The sequence below is a fragment of the Haliaeetus leucocephalus genome, unplaced genomic scaffold, assembly GCF_000737465.1.
Source record: "Haliaeetus leucocephalus isolate CR32 unplaced genomic scaffold, Haliaeetus_leucocephalus-4.0 Scaffold92, whole genome shotgun sequence".
Lineage (NCBI taxonomy): Eukaryota > Metazoa > Chordata > Aves > Accipitriformes > Accipitridae > Haliaeetus > Haliaeetus leucocephalus.
The window spans coordinates 2,607,811-2,628,270 of record NW_010972528.1 but is presented as its reverse complement, the minus strand read 5'-3'; the positions used below and the strand labels follow the sequence as shown (position 1 = coordinate 2,628,270).

The following is a 20,460-nucleotide window of genomic DNA, read 5'->3' as shown; positions in this document are numbered from 1 at the left end:
CAGCAGGACCTCAGCCAAATGCTCCTCCACCCCCACATCTTTGAAATTCTGGTCCTCCCTGAAGAGGAGGGTTCACAGGCAGCTGGAAATTAAGAGGGAGGGAAGCTAAATGAAGGTTGTAGTAGTAAGAAGTCACGAGCAAAATTTTGCTAACCAGCCACTCAGTGAATCATGTCTCGTTTCAGCCCATCCCCTTCATGGCATTAATATGATGCTTCTTGAGACCACAGAGGCCTCTGGGGTCACCCTGTGGCTCCAAAAAGCAAAAAGTTATCAAACCGGTGCAGGCAAAGGCAGTAAGCATATGCATTACTCAGGCAGCTTTGTTGGGTATCTGCATTGGGAACTGCTGCCAGTGACAATCCTAAAACCACTGCAGGTTTGCACATTTCCATTTGCACTCTTCCATCATCCCTTTTTATAGAGGTTCCCCAGAAAATATCGATGTACAATAGGGAAAGCTGGGTAAAGCAAAGCACTGCCATCCTTTCTGAGGTCCCTCTTCCCAGAGTATTTCTTCTTTAAACAAACTTGCTTAAGTTTTCAGAAGAAAGTCAGTTCCGAAAGTGCCCTCGCTGCCTCATGCCATGCCCCATTAGTTAATATTTAGCCAATCGCCGGGACAGCTCTTAAACCACAGTGCCAGCATGTCCTCTTGCCCTGAGTACCTGTATCCTGGCCGTGTAGGTGTCGGATTTTACATACCTCATTTTGCTCCTGTAAAGTCCAAGTCAAACCTAAGGAAAACCCCTTTGTCTGCACTCAGCAGTGGTCATCTTGTAAGACCTTTGGTGAAAGAGTACAGGACTGAAAACCAGAAGATTTGAGGTGGTGAGAATCCAAATTAAAACTGAAAATATGCAGTGGATGAAGGACTCCTGATAAGAAAGTTCTTGTTGTACTTATTACTAGACCTGGACAGAAATGTGTGATGAATTTGCTAAAAAACACAGTCTAAAAGAAACCAAAAACATTTGTAAAATCAGTCAAAATCTACAGGTAGTCATGGCCAAGAGGAAATTATGTGAAAATCTGGAGAATTTTTCAAAAGGATTTTGCATTCCTGAAAGGCCAGAGTGTTCTGTTTTCATTCATTTTTTCAACTTTTTATTTGGAAACAAAATATTTGTTTGAAAACTGACCTACATTTAAAATAACAATACTGACGCTCCAAATAACTCAAAACAAGCATTTTGGTAGGGCTCAAGGCAAGTGCTTTGGCTGGCTGTGAAATGACATTTTTCAGAGGATTTTGGGTCCACAGAAGAATGCAGGGGAACATGTTTGATCCAAGCTGATATTTCATACCACCTGATTTTTCAGTTCTGCCGCTAAGTGGAAAATCCAGTATTATTTGGCTGCTGTGATACCTGCTCTCACACCAGCAATGCAAGAATTAATTCTGAGACACCCTGTCAGGCAGAAGGCTTGGGTATGGACACCAAACCCACCGACTGCTGTAGCTGTTTCAGTGGAGAGCAGTAAGAAATCCCTACCCAAATATCCCAATTACGGGTTACAGAGAAGAGAAGAGGCAACAGGGAGCTAAACTTTAGCAGGATTGGGGTAGGGGAATTTTCCTCTACACCTTGTCCTTTAAGTATATATCTTCAGCACAGATCACCAAGTAAAATAGGACCATAAAATGAAACAAGGGTCTTTCTGATTGAAACACGGGCGCTGCCTTCAGGGACAGATGACTGTAACCCACAGACTTAGTCCTTCATTGTACGAGGCACTGATAAATCTGCTAGATTAATTGTAGAGTGGAGATTAGCACCCACCGTTCAGCATCAAGCTCTGAGCATTAAACTAATTACTAGGTTCCAGCGCTGCACAGCTTCCCAGCAGGAAGGTGCTGCCCTATAAATCATCATACACGAGCGGCATTTAGCCAGAGATGTTAAAAAAAAATATCTGGCTTTGTCCTGGGAATACTCCCACCATAGAGGGCTGGTTTCCCTTTCTGTTCCAAACACAAAGCCTGTTTCCCCCTTTGTGGTGGGAAAGGTTGGAACAAAACCGTGTCCCCTCTGCCCTGCTACCCTTATGCAGTCTCCCGGAGGGATGTTGGTATGGAAAATCTTAAAGACATTTGAAGACTAGAAGATGTGCAGGCTGAAGCTGTCGGGAATTCCCGAACCCAGAGCGGGTTCCCGGAGAATTGCCATCACTCCCACTCAGCTAGTCCTCAGCTATCCGCTTTGCAATGAATGTGAAATAGTCATTTATTTTACAAATGCCCAGAGCCGATGCAGCTTCCCCACCTGCTCTCCCACTATGGGATAACAGGCATTTCCCTGCCATTTACTGCAACACAAATACTCCAGTGCCGTTACATTTTATGGACTTTTACCCAGCAGAGAGGATTTTACAGAGAGGAGAAGGGCACGTGGCTGCAAGGAATTTGTTCTCTCATCTGTATGTGTTTCCAGCGTCCTCCTCAGCACCATGGCAAGAGCACTTCCCTGCAGAGCATGAAGCCATGCGGCTAATGTCCCCCATCTGTGACTCTCTCTCTCATCCCCTCCCTGATGGGCAGTGCTGTCTGTGCCTGCACGGCCTGAAAGTCAACAGCGAGGGATGGTGTTTGGGCTTGCAGGTTCCGTACCCAGCCGTTTTGCTCAGTGCTTGTGGGCCAGAGGACCCATCAAAGCATCCTGCTCTCAGAGGGACACTGGTGGAGTTTGCAGTGGCTCTTGGTCTCTCAGGGATGCCATCTTCTTGAACTGGAAGTGACTGGGACAGACAGAGTGCCATCTTCTCACCTTCCATTGCAGCTAGTGTGTCAGGACCTATTTTGAGACCATTTAACACGTGTTTTCTGGCTTTCCCATCCTTGCTTGGAAAAATCACGTCAGCTATCCACCATATTTGTCTCGCCCAGCTCAGGAGCACTTCTGAGCATCTCAAGAGCAGGGGAAGAGCCTATGATTTCCTAGAACAAAGCAAACTTGGGAAACGACTTGCCCTTCAGCGGCATCCCTCCTGCAGGTTGAGTTCTGTGTTGTTGGGTGGTGGGTTTTTCTACCTTTCTGGTGAATGAAGTGCTATTTCCTACAGGACATAGGACTGTAGGAACTCTTACAATGGTGGTGGCCAACTGGCAGCCCAAGAGCTTGGTCTAGTCCATGCATTATCCAGTCCCTGGATTGCCAGATAGTCAGTAGTCCAAGCAAACAGGGAATATTATTTTATGTGTGTTGCAGGAGGGGAAAAGAAGTTTATACCCACGTAAGAGCTAGCAAATTTTATTTGACCAACTACAGTATCGTACAGAATGGGTAGGAATAAAAGTAGTACCAAACAGAAAGCAATTGGCCTGCTTTTAGAGCCATAATAATCTATAAATCAGTCCTGCTTAGCGTCTCCCCAAATAGGAAGCAGCAGACAGAAAAAAAACAACTGTAACAAGGTTTCAGGATAGAGATCCTAGACCAAGTACCAGACACACAGAAGTTGTTTGGCCAAGACAGTCAGAGGTGATGGGGCCATCTTGGCTCCAGAAGGATATGAAAACCTTTACTAATTGCTAGCCAGACAGCACAACCTCGGGAGAAGATCTGCACGTCACTGTGGCTGTCAGGTTATGTTTTCTGTACAAAATAGCCTGTCTGCTCACAGCAGCCCTTTGGCATTGTACCCAACTCAGCCAACCTTTTTATGAGCTGTTTTACATGATCAGGGTAGAAGATGGCTAGCGTGACACTATGGAAAGCCAACCATCTCTAACTTAATTTGTTAGGCTTAGCTTTGCTATGTGATGCAGATTGCTAGAGAGTGCTACGCTAAGCTTCACATCAGCCTAAACCCATCTTTTCCCAGACCACTGGGATCTGTGTCAGGAGCTTTCCGGATCTGCCTCCAACTAACGAGAGTGCAGAGGGGATGTAGTTTGGGTGCCCACCTCAAGGTATTTTCTAAAGGGATAGATTTGAATAAGCTACTGGATAGTTTTTTACTAGCTCAGTGCCTTCCAGGGTCTCTCAGCAAGCCAAATGCCAAGCAGAGGTGGGAGGCCTCAATTAATTGTTCTGAAGGTGGATGGAAGAGTAGAGGAGGAAGGGAGAAGGTTGTCTGTCCTGCGATGCACAGCAGCTGCTTCATGCCAGACAGATTTCCACAGATTCAGACGTCAGCTCTGAAACACAGATGTGTGAGAAAAAGAGGGAGAGTGAGGAGAAGAGTCATACGTGTAGCTATTTATTCAGCGTCTACAAAAACTCCTATGGACTTGGAGCAGGGCCCTGGATGTCTCTGGAAGAGGCATATTCACCAGCGCTGCTTTGTTTCCAGAATTAATTCACGCTGCAAATGCCATGAAAATAACTGGGTTTTGCTGTGATGCAGCCACACTTCAGCTGGGAAGCAGGGTCCAGATTTCTGAGATGCTCTGTAAGGAGGAGGAGGAGGTTTTCAGTTTATGAGCCACATTCTGCCCCCAAGTTACAGGACCTTGTTTCTCACTGAAGTAGCAGGGGCACATACCGCTGTGCCTTGAGGTCAGGATCTGGGTCTCCCAAGAAGGTCCCCCTCCAGGGACATCCTTTGTAGATGCTGGATGCTTTCAAGACATCAGTTTAATTTCCCCCAGGTTCCTGACTGGTGATGGCCACTACTTCTTTCACGAGGTTGCTTGCTGATAACTAGTACTCTGCCTCTGATTTGTCTTGCACTGCCAGCAAAATGCAATGCTTATCGTTTCTCCCCACTGTATGGGTTTTCTGAAATGTTCTGCGATGCAGCTTTGAGCACAACCAGCCACCAGAGGCAATTGCCCCAGTGTTAACCTTTGAGATAGGCTGCGTGACAAGTATGATTAATCAGAGTAAATAACAACAAAAATGATATTTACTGGGATTTAGCTCACCAGAAGGAAAGCAGGGTACAATATGACACACTGGGTCAGCTCTCCTGTGGGTGCAGCTCTATAGGGTTTAGCAGATTTGTACCACATATCTTCACATAAGGCTTTGCCTTTCCCTTAAATTCTCCCCTTCCAGAAAGCTATTCATTTTTGAAAAAAGAAAAAAAAAAAGTCTCCTAGTTAGTGTCCAGGCAACTTCAAAGGATCAGAGCCAGGATATACCCCGGGAAGGTGAGAGAGATGGGGATCTGAGTCCCACTCCAGTGCAACTCTATGGCAGCCAGGGCAGGAGCAGCTCTGTTGGTACCTTTGCGGGCACAGGCCATGGCTGGTGGTGAGGAATGAATAGTTAGGGGTGGTCTATATTAGCACGATGAAAAATAACTTGCTTGCAGAGATAAACATGACTGCCAATAACGTCAGGCTGCTAGGAAGAGCCCCTCTCCCTTCCAGCAAGGTAACAAATTAATTGGGCTATGTGGCTGTTGCAAGCGAAGTCGCAAGTTTGCTTGCTGAGCACAGCCTGTGAGCTTGGTGACAGTGACATATGGGAGACAATTAAATAACTGTGGTTATGTCCAGGTTAGTGAGAAAACAGATCCCCTTATGAACTGGATTTATACTATGTGGCTGGTGCAAAGGTAGACACACAGCCCAGGGTTAGAACGGAGACACGCTGACTTCCCGCTGTTTACAAGCTTCTTGTTCACATCTGCCTATGGATTTCACTGTTGTATAAAACCCCAGCCTGCCCTGGCCATACAGAGCCCTCCCCATTCCCCAACTGGTGTGGAGGTTTGTTCTTCAATGAAGGGTTATTTGGTCTTCTAGCTTGATGGCTAAAGCCTGGATGTATAATTTACCATCCCAGGGTTTCTGGGCTCAGCTGTCTCCCCAAGCCAAGCCCAGCCTGCCAGCTCCAATTCTCCCACTGTAGGTGGACACAGTCAGCATTCAAGAGTGACACAGAGCTGAACAAATCCTGCTCTCGGTAACAAACAACCCAAACGCAATCAGCTCGGAGGTTAGGGTTTAACCTCCTATGGAAAACACAAGCCGTTGGGAAGTGGCAGTGGGACACATGGGAAAGCCACAGGGATGGGCTGGGATGCTCCTACCAAATAAGAACCAGCCTGAAGGAGACCAGCCCAACCCCTTGTCCTCCTCCCAGCCAGCGTGCACCGAAGGGACGGAGACAGAGCAGCTGGGGAAAGGCAGAGGTAGCAATGGAGGAAGCAGCCCTGCACCATTTTGTGGCTCCTTCCAGCAATCCCAGGGGCAGAGTGCAGCCTATTTTTAGCTCCCCAGGTAGCTGAAATACCACCGTGATATTCATTAACAAAACCCCCGTTGGATGGGAACTGCAAGGCGGGGGGGGGGGGGGGGAGGCTGGCTGGTCTGTTTTGTTTTGCTTTATTTAATTGCTGGCTTCAGTACAGAGGCAGAGCATGGCGGGAGGCTCGGCTCCTCTCACCTCGGGAAAAGCAGAAGTGCCAGACCCGGGGGAGGCGGGAAGGGAAAAGTCAATCAGGCAGTATTTAAAAATCTACCTGCTGGGCCCAGGGGGGCCTGGAGATTTTAATGTCATTCCCAGCTTGAGATGCAGCCTGGAGAGTGAGAAAAGAAAGGGGTATCTTCTCTTCTTGGATCCTTAATTGCTCGTTAAATCATCTAACAAATGCCTGAACTCCTGGATGGCCCCATGCTCCTTGACAGAGGGGCTTCATCCTTGGCAGGGGGGAGGAGTATTTTTAAAAACACTCATTTCACCTGCTTTTTCTGGGTCTATAAAATTGAGAGCTCAATGGTTCACCCTGCAGAATAAAACTAAGTCTGGAATGTTTTTATTACCATTTAGCAGGAGCAATAAACTTTCCTATGAGCTGTTCCCTTGCTCCAGGCTGTCAACTCTCGGTCTGCCCTGCAGGCAGCTGCCTGCACTGCGGGAGCACAACCTCTCCCATCCCCAGAAGGGACCTCCGGTGACTGCAGAGGAGCATGTATCCCCTGCCCTACAAGCTCAGCCCTGCTTCTGGCCCAAGCAGACCTGATAACCACAGCCAGAGATGCCTGCCCCTCGTCACTCCCCTTCTGCCCTGTCATCATTGTTCATCTATGTTTTCTGCTCAAACCCTCTTGCGTTGGGTCTTAAATCACAGGGGACTGCCACAAGCCTCAGTAGTGGAAAAGGTGAGGCAGCACAGAAAATGTGATGACCATGCCATTCCCTCTGATGCTTTGCAGAAAGCAAACTGCAGTTAAGTACACAAAGCTCAGAAGAAGCCCAGACCCTGCCCATAACAGCTGGAGAGTTTCAAGTGTGCTTTGGCATCACAGTCAGGTGGACAGATCTGTGACTTACACGTATAATCCCCTGCCCAGTAGTCAAGATAACATACAAAAGACCTCCTTCCTACCTGACTGAAAGCATGGATGCTTTTTCTGCACCACCCATGCAGAAGTAACAGGGGCACACCAGACCGCAGCCCCAAGCAGGCTGGCCATTAGCAGGTTTTGTGTTATTTAGAGTCCATGAAAAGAGCAGAATTACAGCTCCAGCAGGGCAGGCAAACCATACTGATGATTTATGAATATTCACTGAGCTCACGACGCACTCCAAAGCAGAAAACAAGCTTTTGAAATTAACTGAACTCTTCAAGGTTCTTCGTTTGTCTTGGCTTTGAGGTGTGAGTCACGAATACTATTTCTCCGAAACGAGCAGAGTCTGTACAGAGGGCTGGGAAGATTCCTGGGCACTAAAATATGAAGTTAAGTATGCTGTGAGAAAGACGTTAAGTTCATAAAGTCTTCAAAGCATAGAGACTCCACCCCATTAAGTTTTATGGGATAGTGTCTCCATACAGTACTAAGACTTCTTCAGCCCGTAAAGTCTGGATGTTCAGGAGACTTGAGGCTCTTTCTCTGAGCATTGAAATCTCCAGCAACTTCAGTTGCCAGTGCTAGCAGTTTGGTGCCCTGCAATTTTTCAACAATTTCAGTGTTCAATAAAGGGAGGCTGCAGAGGAGTTTTGATCCTGGCCATGCAGGCTATGTCATACACCTTGTCATTCCCACCAACACAATTAGGTTACTGTGGTGCTCTTCAACACTGGCGCTTGTCCACTTCTAATTGTGCCCGTGACCTAAGAAATAATCTGCTTGCTTTGCCACAAAACCTGTAACATCTTGTCCCCAGTGCTCAGGCGGTACCCAGGGAGAGCAACCCATTCAGCAGTTAGGCTCTTCCCATCATAGCTGCTAAATCTGAGCATCAGACAGGAGCATCAGCAGCACCCGGCAGGGCAGAGGACCAGGACAGAGCCTGTTGTAGCCAGGAAGGATGCAGCAGCTCTTCCAGCAGATGTGTGGGCTCCCCAGGAGCTGCGTGCCCAACTGAGGGTGGCTTTGTGCTCACAAGATGGGTCACTGTGATGGACAGGGGTTGTTTGTCCATGGGACAGTGACAGCAAAGCATGGGCACTGCCTGCACTCCCCTTTGTGAGACTCATGTTTCTGGTCAGCGTTTGCTGATTTAGACAAAACACCCTGGAAGGCGAAGACTTCCAACTGCATTTGTCCAAGAGTGGGTTTGATCTAGCAGACAAGAGAAAAGGTAATAAAACCAGGAGGTTGTATTCACTAGTTTATTGGAAGCACACATAAGGAGTAAGAGCTCCTCTTTTCCAATTAATTACAGCAATAATAATTGGTTTTGTTTTGGCTGGTAGAAATACGAGACTATTCCAAAATTTTCAAAGCAATGAAAGAAAAACTGCAGATTAGCCAACACCCCTGGGGTTTCAGGAGTCTATGGGGGCTCTGGGAGATCCATTTACTGCAAAGCAAGCAGAGGGGGGTCATGAACTTGGGTGTCCTGCTTTGCAAATGAGTGAAGCATCAGCCACTGTGGACTATTACAGTAGGGCTGAACTCAGCTATTCCAAGGCTGTCTAGACATTCACATCCTAAATCTGACACATCTTCCGGATCCGAGTTGTGTCAGAATGCTATCCTCCAGGAAAAGTTGCTGTTCCAGCGAATCACATTTTTCTCACCAAAAAAGATTCCATCCAAAACCAGCCAGCTGGCCCTGCCCTCACTGCCATACTCCTTAACCGCAGGAGATTCCTCTCCCTCTGAGTCACAAAGCACAACAGCCAGCCAAGGTGGTCTGTGTTAACATGAATTAGCCCCTACAGCAGAGGCTCATAGCAAGGAATAAGAATTCAGGAAAAGCAAAAAAACAGCATCTGAAAAAAATTGTTTCTGGAGCCTTTCTGCTGTCCTTTATGATACAAATGGCCCCTACTTCAACAAGGTTACACGCTTAGTTAAAACAGGTATCATTGCAGGATATGCATCACTTTGCTAACAATTTAAAATATACTTGTACATATATGAATTTCCTTCTGTTCCCAAGAAGCTCCACACATACTCAGTGCCGACTGGTTTGTCTGCTGAAGAGCAATATTTGTTGACATGAGGTGGATTGCACAAATAAGCCTTTCCTTGTGTCTTCCTTGCTCCATCCTCCTTTTGCCCTTTCTGCCGGATCATACGGTGTGGATCCTAAAGCCCCATCCCAAGAAACACAGCCTCTTTACTCCTAACGGTTTGGTTAACTGTTTCTGAAATCTCTGGCTTCCAATTCTGCCTTGAGCATCTATGTAACCTCTTGTTCTTTCCTCTGCAGGCTGATGCCAAGATGGTCTGCGATGTCGTAAGTCGGATGGAGGACACAGAGCCCTTCTCTCCAGAGCTGCTGTCAGCTATGATGAGACTCTGGGCAGACTCTGGGATCCAAGAATGCTTCAACCGATCCCGGGAATATCAACTTAACGACTCGGCCCAATAGTGAGTATCCCTGTCCATAGTCTTTTGTGTTAAGAAGCTGCATTTGGGCTTGTTAAAGTTTTAACTAAAGTTAATGACCTCATAGCAGTGGATCTGAACACAGTTCTGCTTACAGACTGGGTTGTATGTTGTGTCACAGGCTACTGCAGGGCAGAAAGGATCAGGCAGGACATTCATGTCCCCTCTGACCAGTCTGGGGTCAGGTCCGTGACCCCGAGGCCAGGTTCCCAAACTGCTCCCTAATGGCTCAGGGTAGGTTCCTACAAAGATGGATCTAGTGAGCAGAAGCAGACCAACCCATGGATGTGGCTGATGGCTTCTTTGTCTGACAGACAAGGGAAGGGTGTGATCACCTGCTTGGTATAGCAGTACAGCTCTTGGGTTTGCTTTTCTGATAGTCATACACTGTACTGATAGGCAGCTGGATTACAGCCAAGGCTAAGGAATGTCTTCGCTTTTACAGTGGCATTGCGTTATTCTCATAATACAGTAGGTAGCATCTCTACCATTAGGGACCACACCCAGATTTTGTTTAACAGTGATTGTTCGAATCCATGGCTTTGGTTCTTCCTGTCATAAGGACAAGACATCTACCCATAAATGGCTGCTCTGGCTCTGAAGAAACATTGAGTGCCTCCCCAGTTTCAGTTAAGACCCATTTCTAATGATAATTCATCCAATCTGTTTGCCTCCACCTAGGCAAGGACGCTAAAGCTTCTCACCCCATAATTTCAATCACAGCAGCTATTGCAGTCAGGCAAAATGTCCCCTGGCCCTGTACTCTGTCCTGGGCAGTAGTCAGTAAAACATGGTTAAGTATAAGCATAAGGAACAGGCAAGCACAGGGTGATCATTTCCCCAGTTATACCCTTGGACCTTTTGATAGTGAGGAAAATAGAGGCTTCCCTAAATGGTGACAGGGGAATGCTACATTCATGCTTTTGGCTTTCACAATATCCCGTGTCAACAAGTTCGCCATCTGACTTATGCCCTTCTGGAGTTGTTATTGTGTGTTTGGATTGTCTGGCAACTCTGCTTAGGGTTTTCCTGGATATCTATCAAAACACGAACCCAAGCACCAGCGTGGCTGATGGTTTTGTTCTGTTTGGTGGGCCTGATCATCCCCAGTCTGCACCAGCTCTTCCCATCCAAGCTGGCAGGGCAGTTAGGGAGCGCAGGATTATTTCTGCTCTTGCGGTGCTGCAGCAGAAGGCGACTGATGACACATCGCTTGGCATTGACTGAAATCCAAATGGGAAACCTGCAGAGGTGTGGTTGGTGTCACAGCATCCTACCCAACCATTTCTCACCACAAGCGACTGCATCTCAGTAAGGAACCTGACATTATGCTGCCTTTTAATCACTCCTAGGTGGACGTCCATGTTTAATCTGTATTTCATTGCCTGTAATAGCAAAATCAGCCTTCTCTGGCCAGCAATTTTTTTTTTTTCCCCAACAGAAGAAGGGTCTGGTGGCATAAACATACCTTTAGAGATATAAATGATATAAAATGCCAGTCCTAATTGCATTACAACTTTGTGGAAAATTCTTCAATTGTTTTAGAGCCAATTACCTTGAGGAAAGTATTTTGATTTTCCTTCCATGCAAGATAACAGTTGAAAATAATAAGCATAGCCCTCCCAATGTGACCAGCTGCTGGGCAATTCATCAGCAGGAGCTCTGAAACCACAAGCAGTTTCTAGACATCAACTGAAGAGGCTCTGTGCTGTGGTATTCCCAGCAATATCAACGTGTGGTTGCAGCCCAGCAAAAAGAATTTCGGTGACTTTAACAAAATCCCTTGCACCCAGAGGAGCATGCACGATCCTCCTTGCCAGGGCAGGGCTGTGCTGTCTCTCTCCATAGCAAAAGTTCTATGAGACCATAGTCCTTCACATTTACAGACCTGCTGCCATTTAGGAGCTTCTGGTGGTTCTGTCACCAGGAGCAGAGATGCTGTCACAGGGCAGGGCACTGTAGCATGTCCTGCTGCACCTCTAGGCCCTGGTGCCATCACACCAGATGGTGATGCAAGTGAGAGCTCAGTTGGCACTTATTCACGCCCAGTGGACTCCCAGTGAAAAAAAGGCATATTTTTCATTTAATCCTTCAATGCTTTGGGTTGTTTTCTTCTGCATGAGTGAAAGATTTGAGACAGTTTTCTATTTTTTTTCCCCTCCCTGGGAAAGGTCTTATCTTTATTGACACTGATATTGGATTTAGAACAGTAGCAACTACAAAATGTGTTTTCAATAGGGCTGAGAAAAATAAATTCCAGACAAGAACTGAATCTGAAGTTTCCCAAAGTTTGAAAAACACTGACAGGCAGTGAGCTGGACTAGCATCACTCTTGTTTCAGGCTTCTCTTGGTGTTAAGCCATAGGGACTGGTGTTTTGCTGCCAGAAGGGAAGTTTGCTGCAGGAGTCAGAGATCGTGCTTCACAGCTGCTCAGCACATGTTGCCAAGCCTGAAGGCACCAAGTGACCAGGTCCTGTCATGGCCAGCACAAGTGGGGCCTTCAGGAGTGGTCCAGGCACTTCCCTTTGCCCCAGAAACCACCCTCTGAATGCCCTGAATGCTTTTCAGACACCCCCCTCCACTGCCTGGCTCTTTCTAAGGAACCACCACTTGGGCTTCTGCAAGTCAGTGCTGCTATTGTCCTACATTGTTCTTCCAGAGCTTTACCTTGATTTTTTTTTTAAATGGCTTAAACAACAGGCCTTCTGTTACGGCCTCTGGGAGAGCAAGTCACAGGCTAATCGACAGCGTGCAAGAGCTAGCAGCATGGCTCTTACTAGTCTATCATTAATTTCACTGAAAATAGATTTAATATTTTGTATTAACCTAAACAAGAAGTGAGTAATAGCTCTTCTCTCCTATCAAAGACAGGCAGGAGGGCATTGCTTTCCACTCTCCCATGCATGCCTGCCTAACAGTGGGGACTTCCCTGCAAAGCTTTGCTTCTTTTAGGCTCTAAAGTCAGCCTGTCCTTAGCAAGGATTTCATAGCTACTGTGAAGGAATAGTAGAAAACAGCACTTTTGCAAAGAAAAAACATGACCGAGGAAGAGGGGAGGTTCTGTAATGGGCGTCCTGTGTCTTGGACAGCAAGAAGTAAAACCATAAGGACAGCAAGAGAAAGGAAGAGAGTAAATTGTAGCAGTTGGTTTAATCTTTTTTTTGTTACTGCATTTTTTCATTGTTCCCTAAGGCAAATTTACGGGTGGGTTGAGTTCCACATTCCTAATCTCTTGATTAGCTTTTTATTCCTACTTCGTCTCCTCTTCCTTTCTTGTCTCCATGCCTAGGAGCTAAATCTACCTCCGATCATCAAAGAGTCTGGGCACTGCTGATGTCTTTTTCTTCTCTAGCCAGTTTCTGTCTGTGGAAGCACATCTGTGACCCACATTTTGCTTTCAAAATCAGCAAAATAGAGGTTTCCAGCTGGTTTCCTTAATCTCCTACTTTTGTTCAGATTTTAAAATTGTCTTGTGTTTCCTGGCCTCGAGTTCCTAACTAGCCTGGTCAGTGGAGTACACTACATAGGGCAAGTTTGATCTTAACCACCCAGGGATGGGGACCTGCTTTGAATGGCCTCCAAACTTCAGGGGGGGAATGGAGCAGACGGAGCATCTATACAAGCACCGGTTTTCCATGTGCCTATCCAAACAGGCACAGGCCCTGCAAGATGTGTAGGCAGAGACAGTTTGCAAGTACACAGACACAAAAAAGCCGGAATCCATCTCAAGTTATTCTCCTCCTGCTTCCAAGTACATTGAAAGATCATTTGATAATGCCAGGGCTGTGAAACTACTGTGAAAATGTAAAATATTCTAGGCCTGCATTCAACCCATCCATCTTCACACATATCAGAGGTGTCAGGGCTAGGAAGCTTGTTGCCTTTGGCTCTCTCTGTAGGGAGCGAAGGGAGGGAGAGATGCCTCTGGAAAAGGATGCAGACCTCACTGCTCAGTGGAGAAAGAGAGATGCAATTGCATCTGCTGCTCTACCATAGCTAACCGCAACACCATCATGTCAAGTCTGTGTCAAATACCAAGCCCAGACTAGACAACACTTTGGTCGCTCCATCTTCAAGAATTCCTCTGGCAGTGCCTCATAGAAAAGCAGCACCAAATTCAGAATAAAATACCACAGTGCCTTCCTTCTCACCCTATCTCATGTGGGACCATCTTCTGATCTCTTCTCCTTGCAAAAGAATTGTCTTTGCATGATGGTATCACCTTCCCTACTGATATTTATTGCATCCCACATGCCAACACATACTTTGCATCAAGAAAACAGCTAAGAAAGTAGAGCCAGATGTTGTTGTGATATGGTGAACAGCTTCCAGACAGAGCCCTGACAAGGCAGCTTTGGAACAGGCTGCCAGAGAGGCTATAAAATCTCCATCCTTGGAAATACTCAACATTGAGCCACCTGAGCTAACTTTCAAACTGAATTTAACTTTGAAGTTGGCCCTGCTTTGAACAGGGGAATGGTCCAGATGAACTCCAGAGGTCCAGTCCAAACCGGCACTTTTGGGTTTGTCTTTTGGTATTTTTCCCCTCGTTCCTTCTGTCATGACACCACTGGGTTTAAAAGGGAGAAGGGGTCTTCAGGGTTGGCTGCCATCTTCTTTTCCTAGCTATGCAGGACCATGCAGCTCTATGCTAATGCCAATGTCCTACAAGTCCCATGATCAAAATGTTTACCTTGCAGGTTTAGACCGTGGGCAAACGTTTAGATCATGGGACTTGTGGGATGTGGGCATTATGCACAACTGTCAGGACATGGTCTGTTTTAATGAGCTGCAATTGCTGCTGGCTCTCTCAGACTGAAGAAAGAAAAATTATAGGTCAAGGTTTTGCATTAATATTCCCATCAGGTGCGTAGATTCCATTTTCTCATCACAGTTTTTGCATTAGAATATGGTCTTCTGCGTGCCCGTCTTACTCGTGCCTGTCATTTGCGCTCCCTTGCATTTAAATGGAGGGAGTAGCAGCATAAATGGAACAATCCAATTAATTGGGATGACTTGCGTTGCGCTATTTATTGAACAACCCACCTTTGTGTCTTGGAGCCCAAGCACCAATAAAGGAGAAAGGGAAAATACATCACAAGCACAGATGTAGATACGTTTGTCTGAATTTATGGTTTAATTTACCCCTGTAAGTAAATATGCCCACCAGCCTTGAATAATTAAGTTCCCCCAATGAAAAGCAAAACAAAACAGCTCATAAAGGCCAGAGCTGGTTGACTGGAATTGCCAGCCTTGCTCAGTTCACACAAATGAGATGCAAATAGATTTCCAGGGAGGAGCAGGTCTGCTACGTCAGCTGGTACCAGGTCTGGAGCAGGGCTGTTCGTGGTAAGTGCAAGGTGGGGGAGACGGTGGCAGGCTGAGGATCAGCCTGGTAGAGTCTAGCAAGGCTTGGGCTTGGTAGAGGTCTCAGGCTTCATTATTATCCTCATAAATTAAGGAATCCCTATGGTTATACGGCTACACCTAGGGCTGAGTGTGAGCTGGAGGAAGGGCACAACAGGAAAGACATTGTCTTTGAAATCAGCTGGATGTTTCCTAGCATCTCACCCTTAATCTTCATCCACCTGGAGGCCCAATTTCACCAAAATTGGGTGCAGCATCTCCAGGGGCTGCCTCTGTTGGCCCAAAGCAGGGTGGAGACCACGTCACGGTATCTTGAAGGTGGGTGTTAGGCAATGCTCACCTTCCCATCCCACCAAAGACTGCCAGGAGAGCATGAGGACTGAGCTTCCTCACCAGAAAACTCACAAGCAGGGGGAGAAGAGGTCTGCAGGACTCTGCATAACACAGCTCCATCGTAAGACATTGCCACTTGTTATAATGCCCACCCTGCTTGGCCCCTCTCAGACACTGGCGCAGAGAAGAGCTCCACCAGACCCACTCTCTGCTGGGGCACAGCCTCTTCGTGGAGGAGAGGCCGCCCAGAAGCTGAGTCCCAGAGACGGGCTCTTCCCTTTACCCTTTTCAAGCCACACATGCAAGTCATCAGGGAAAGGGTGAACTGTCTCAAAAGACATTTCCTGGCTGGAGCTCATGCAAACTCTAAAGAAAATGAAGGAGAAGGAAAAGCAGGAGGTCCTGCCCCTTGTGAACACCTGGTTGCTGAAGGATTATATCTGCTCTTGGTCTGTGTGAAGGTGTCTGAGATGCCATCACCCCCCCCCCAGTTAACTTCTTCCGTGCAGAGGAGAAGCTACAGAGCTGGGCTTTAAAGTGGAGCTTGTGGCAGCACCCAGTGACGTGGGAACATCCAGGAAAGCATTCACCAGCTGAACTAGAGCTCCAACGCCTTGCTTGCTGCCTTTCCATCTGAAATAGCAAATTCTTCAGCCAGCTCCACTAAAAACTCAACACCTCTTTAGATAGGGATCTTGCAGGCAAAAACTGGTGGTATAGTGTTGTCACATCCCCCCTCCTAATCCTCCTTTACCCCCAAAAATATCTCTAAGATCTGTCTGAAGAGACCCAGGAGGTAACACAGACTGCACTGCAAGGAGGAGCAGAGAAGTTACGTAGGTAGTTCATTCCTTGGGGACAAAGCCGTAGCAGTACCTGCTACGTCCCTGCTGTTTTTCATTGCCATGTTGCATCGTAACAGTGTTGTCTTTGGTCTGGGTATTAGTAAAATCTTGACATCCTGACTAAATAAATTGCTATTTAATGACCCACCATACCAATCAGGGCTGTCCCACTTTTGGCAAAGCTCCCACCCAAAAGGGTAGGAGCCAGGCAGTAGTTCACACTGCCTAGAGGAGGAGACACTGCCAGAATTTGGGAACAATCTCTTCTCTTTTCACATTTTGCTTAGAGATGAGAAGCAGCCAGCACCACTGATAAACACAGCACAGGGCATTCACCCCCAAGGAAACCTGCTGAACCATAGTCTTGAACCCTGGATAATCTGTTCTCATTGCCGACTGACAGACCCAACAGGAATTTCTTCCTGCTTTGCGAAGGGCTGTGGGTGACAGATTCGGCAGGAAGATTTGACTTTTTTTGGCTGAGTATTTGTGTATTTTTAGGCTGAAATGTCCTTACAAAACCAGATGGAGCTGGCAGGCTGCCACCAAGAGTTGGGGCTGGGCATTTTTTTATTGTTGTTGTTCCGTTCAGTTTGTTTTTTCACTGCTACCCCTACTGCTGTCCGCAGCCCCCCCTCTCCCACCAGCTCTGCCTTTCAGCAGGCAGCGCTCATGCCCTGCAGCTCACCCATCCACTGCAGACTCCCACCTTCCACCCCAACCTCCTTCCCATGCTGGGGGACGGCAGTGCTGGGATGCAGCTCCACAGCCGGGGAGTCAAGGCTTTCCTGGGAATCCATGGCCCCTGCTCCTCCTCTCCTGCAGAGCCAGGGAGACCAACCTTCCCTCTCTCTTTCTGCACCTTGCAGTTTGACATAGCGTGCACCCCAGCTCTGCTGTCACAGCCTGCCCTGCAAGACAAACAGCATCGCTCATATGGGGTGAGGGCAGGAGATGGGGTGTCTCCCACCAGCGAGGCTCTCGGAGCATCCTATTGCTGTTTGAAGCTCCTTAGGGAATGGGGTAGCTCTAGCAATGCAGATGTCCCTCTGCGTGGGTAATTCCTGCTTTATGCCAGCTAGTCGGCATCCAGCTCATCGGTCACTGGGGGCTGTGAGCCCTGTCCTCCCGCCGCCCCCGCAGCGCATGTGGTCAGGTGAGGACCAGCCGGCTGCTCTCAGCCTCGTGGTTCTGCAGTGTGTCTGCAGGCAAAGCTGTCAGGAGGCCACCATGCCGTGGCTCTTCTTCACACGATTGGCGTCAGGTCTAGCACCGTCTGCAACACTGGGAGGCGAGCACAGTGGTGGTGCATAGTTTCCCTATGTATTTGCTGTCCGTTTGAAATCCTTAAATGGCAAAGAATGGCAGGAAAGTGGGAATTTCTTTGTAGCCGGGCTCTGGGATGGAGCAAGCCGTCTTCCACACGGGTCTGCAGGCACCAGTGGTGACGGTGTGACAAGGAGATGCTGCCCGCCCCCTCCTCCATGGGTCCTATCCCAGAAATCATCACGGTTTGGAAAGAAAATTTGCAGAGGGACTGTGCCGCAGTCTGGGGAGCACACGGCAGCACATCGGGAGCTTTCAGGCAGAGCTGTCTGCCACCGGCCACGGGATGAACAGCTCAGAAGGAGCAACTCCAGCCCAGGACAAGCACTGCCAGGCAGGGCAGATAAGCTCCGTGCACTCAGGATGCAGTTATCTCCCTTTCCCCCTCCTTCACGTTTTCACGGCCACCAGTCTTTCCCTGCCCCAGGTGTCTCAGCATGACACTCCCCTCCCCTGACCGCAGGAGGTGCGATCCCTCCATCGATCACCCGGTCCCCATCCTGCCCCTGCTCAGGGGATGCACTGTGCTGGGATGGTGCCATTCATCAGGCCCCACTGTGCAAGAGAGCCCAGAAAGCGTTTGAGTGACTGCTAGAGGTGTGGAGCCGCTGCCGTTCCCCCCGCCCTCTCTCGGGGTCCACATGCGCACCCCCTGCTAGAAGAGGGGGAGCAGTGCAGCATCCCTACGCTCAGGTGTTTCAGGTTAGGAGTTAAATCCAAAACCAATCATGAGCTTAGCCAAAAAGCCCCCATTTTTCAATATATATTAAGACAACCATTGGAAAATTGCTTTTATCTGCTGCTTCTTAAGCCCTCTGGCTTATACTTTAAAGCCTTTTGTCTGTGAACAGGAGAGCTGGAAAGTCCTTTTTTATTTCCTTAAGCAAATAGTCCATCTAATATCCAGCCTTGAGGGGCTGAGGCTTTAAGAGAGAACAAAAATGAAGGGGAAAAAAAAAAAAAGAAATGTAGCAAACATTGTGACACTTGCCATAAAATCACAGGACTTGGCAACAATGGGGATGAAGCACCGGGAGCTGTGCCCACGAAGGGAGGGTGGCATGGCCTCCGGTAGGAAGGCAGAGCTCCCAGGCGCCCCCCGAGAGCCTGTGGTGCCCTTTGGTCAGCAGGTTGAAGGTCCTTGTCTCGGTTCCCCGATGGGGACAGTAAACACACTCCTATTTCTGAGACGCCTACGTCCACGGTGGCGAGAGCAGCGAAGGCAGCAGCAGAGCAAGGCAGGAGCCTGTTGGCTTGGGCAGGCAGGCAGAGTGTGGCGGGGGGTGTCCGGGGGAGCCCCACAGGAGCAGAGTCCCAGTGCTTGGCCAAGACAGTCCCGCCGAAATCGGGATTCTCCTGGTGGAGCCCTGGGCACTGATCTTTTCACAGACTAATTGATATAATAGCTCTAATTAGCCTTGTAGCAAACACCACTTTGTTTCTTGCTTATCCAGGCCAAGCGCTGAGCCAATATTCAACCCCCAGCCATTGATTTCCTACTGCTTTTTAGGTGCGAAAGGGGGAAATACAGGGTTTCTTTCTCCACATAGAAGACATTTGGGCACAGCCAAATGTCTCGGAGGGCACCCAACACTGGGGTGTTTGGCCGTAGGCAGCACGGCTGAGCAGGTAGGAAGGGCTGTGCTTTCCCTTGGGGTTTCATTAGCAGCCCTGCGGAGAACAGCAGGCATGGCTGCTCCCCAGCCCGATGCCTCTGGCTCCACAAAGTCAGCAGGACCTGGGCGGGGGGGACATGTCACCCAGCTGTGGCCCCCTCCAGGGCTGGGTCAGTGCCAGGGGTGGCCTTCCTGCCTCCTCCCTCTCTTGGAGACCTGACAAGGGGTTCAGACCTGGTTTTTTTTCCAACGCACATGCTGATGAGACGATCATTGATTTGGGCAGGGGAACCGAAGGCAGCCAAATGTGACACTACCGCATTACTGCCTCGCATGCCACTCTCCCATACAAGCTGGGCATGAGCCCAGCCAGCACAGCGAGCCAGATGATACACTTTAGGCACATTTTTGACCTTTTCCTATTATTCTCTTTTTTTTTCCCCTGCAACACACAGAGCTAGTGTTAGGTCTGTATCAGTTCGTTCATCCGTACCTTTTACACTGACTGTCTATTAGAGTAAAAACAACACTGAGACTGTCGATAAACTATTATTTCACCTTCTCCAGATCTGTTCCTTGCCTTCAGACCACTGGCATAACACACAGATCCAAACCCACAACTCCTATTTTGCCAGCCCCCGTCAGAAAACCCTCTAATTTCCCGCATGCCCCTGACCCCCCCGGCAGCCTGTGCTCAGGCTCACGGGCTGTTGTGGACAGGCACACACTCACTCCGATCTGCGGGCACAGGCTCTGGGCAGGGTTGCTTAGTTTGGTCACGACAGCACAGTTCAGAGCAGAAGGAGGCTGGAATACAGCAGAGCGAACACCCGTCCTTGTGCCAAAATCCTCAGGCTTACACCTTCCCTACCTCCGATATGTTTAATGCATTTAAATGCTTGAGTGCCTGGAGAAGGCACTTCCTCTGAGGTCCCTGGGGGTCTCTTCTAGAACTGAATTTTTTGGGAAAAAAGAGGAGAAATGGTGCTGAGCCTAGATTTTAGGCAGCACCTTCTCCATGCTGCTGAGAGGGGAGGGAAGAGATACAGGGGAGAAGGAAACCAGGCACAGACCGCACCATGGAGCCACGCCAAGGAAATGTCAGCTTGGGTTTTGGCGGTTAGTCCAAGCCTTGCTGGGGATTTATGCTGCACTTTGCCTCGCTGTAACCCATTCCCTGCTGGGCTATGCTGAGCAGCAGGTTTGCTGGGACCACCAGCACTGAAAAGAAAT

General features: G+C 48.3%; 1 protein-coding gene across 3 annotated transcripts in view; it reads left to right on the top strand.

Annotated features, from left to right (window-relative positions):
• Nucleotides 1-20,460, top strand: part of GNAO1 (guanine nucleotide binding protein (G protein), alpha activating activity polypeptide O) — a 148,881-nt gene that overhangs the window by 89,903 nt on the left and 38,518 nt on the right. For 2 of the 3 annotated variants that reach the window (XM_010584453.1, XM_010584444.1), the window contains exon 4: nt 9,561-9,721. In XM_010584453.1, coding sequence (XP_010582755.1) covers nt 9,561-9,721 — 161 coding nt within the window. Of the gene's footprint in view, nt 1-4,058; nt 4,098-9,560; nt 9,722-20,460 lie in introns of all 3 variants that reach the window. The other variant, XM_010584462.1, reaches the window with a different exon arrangement.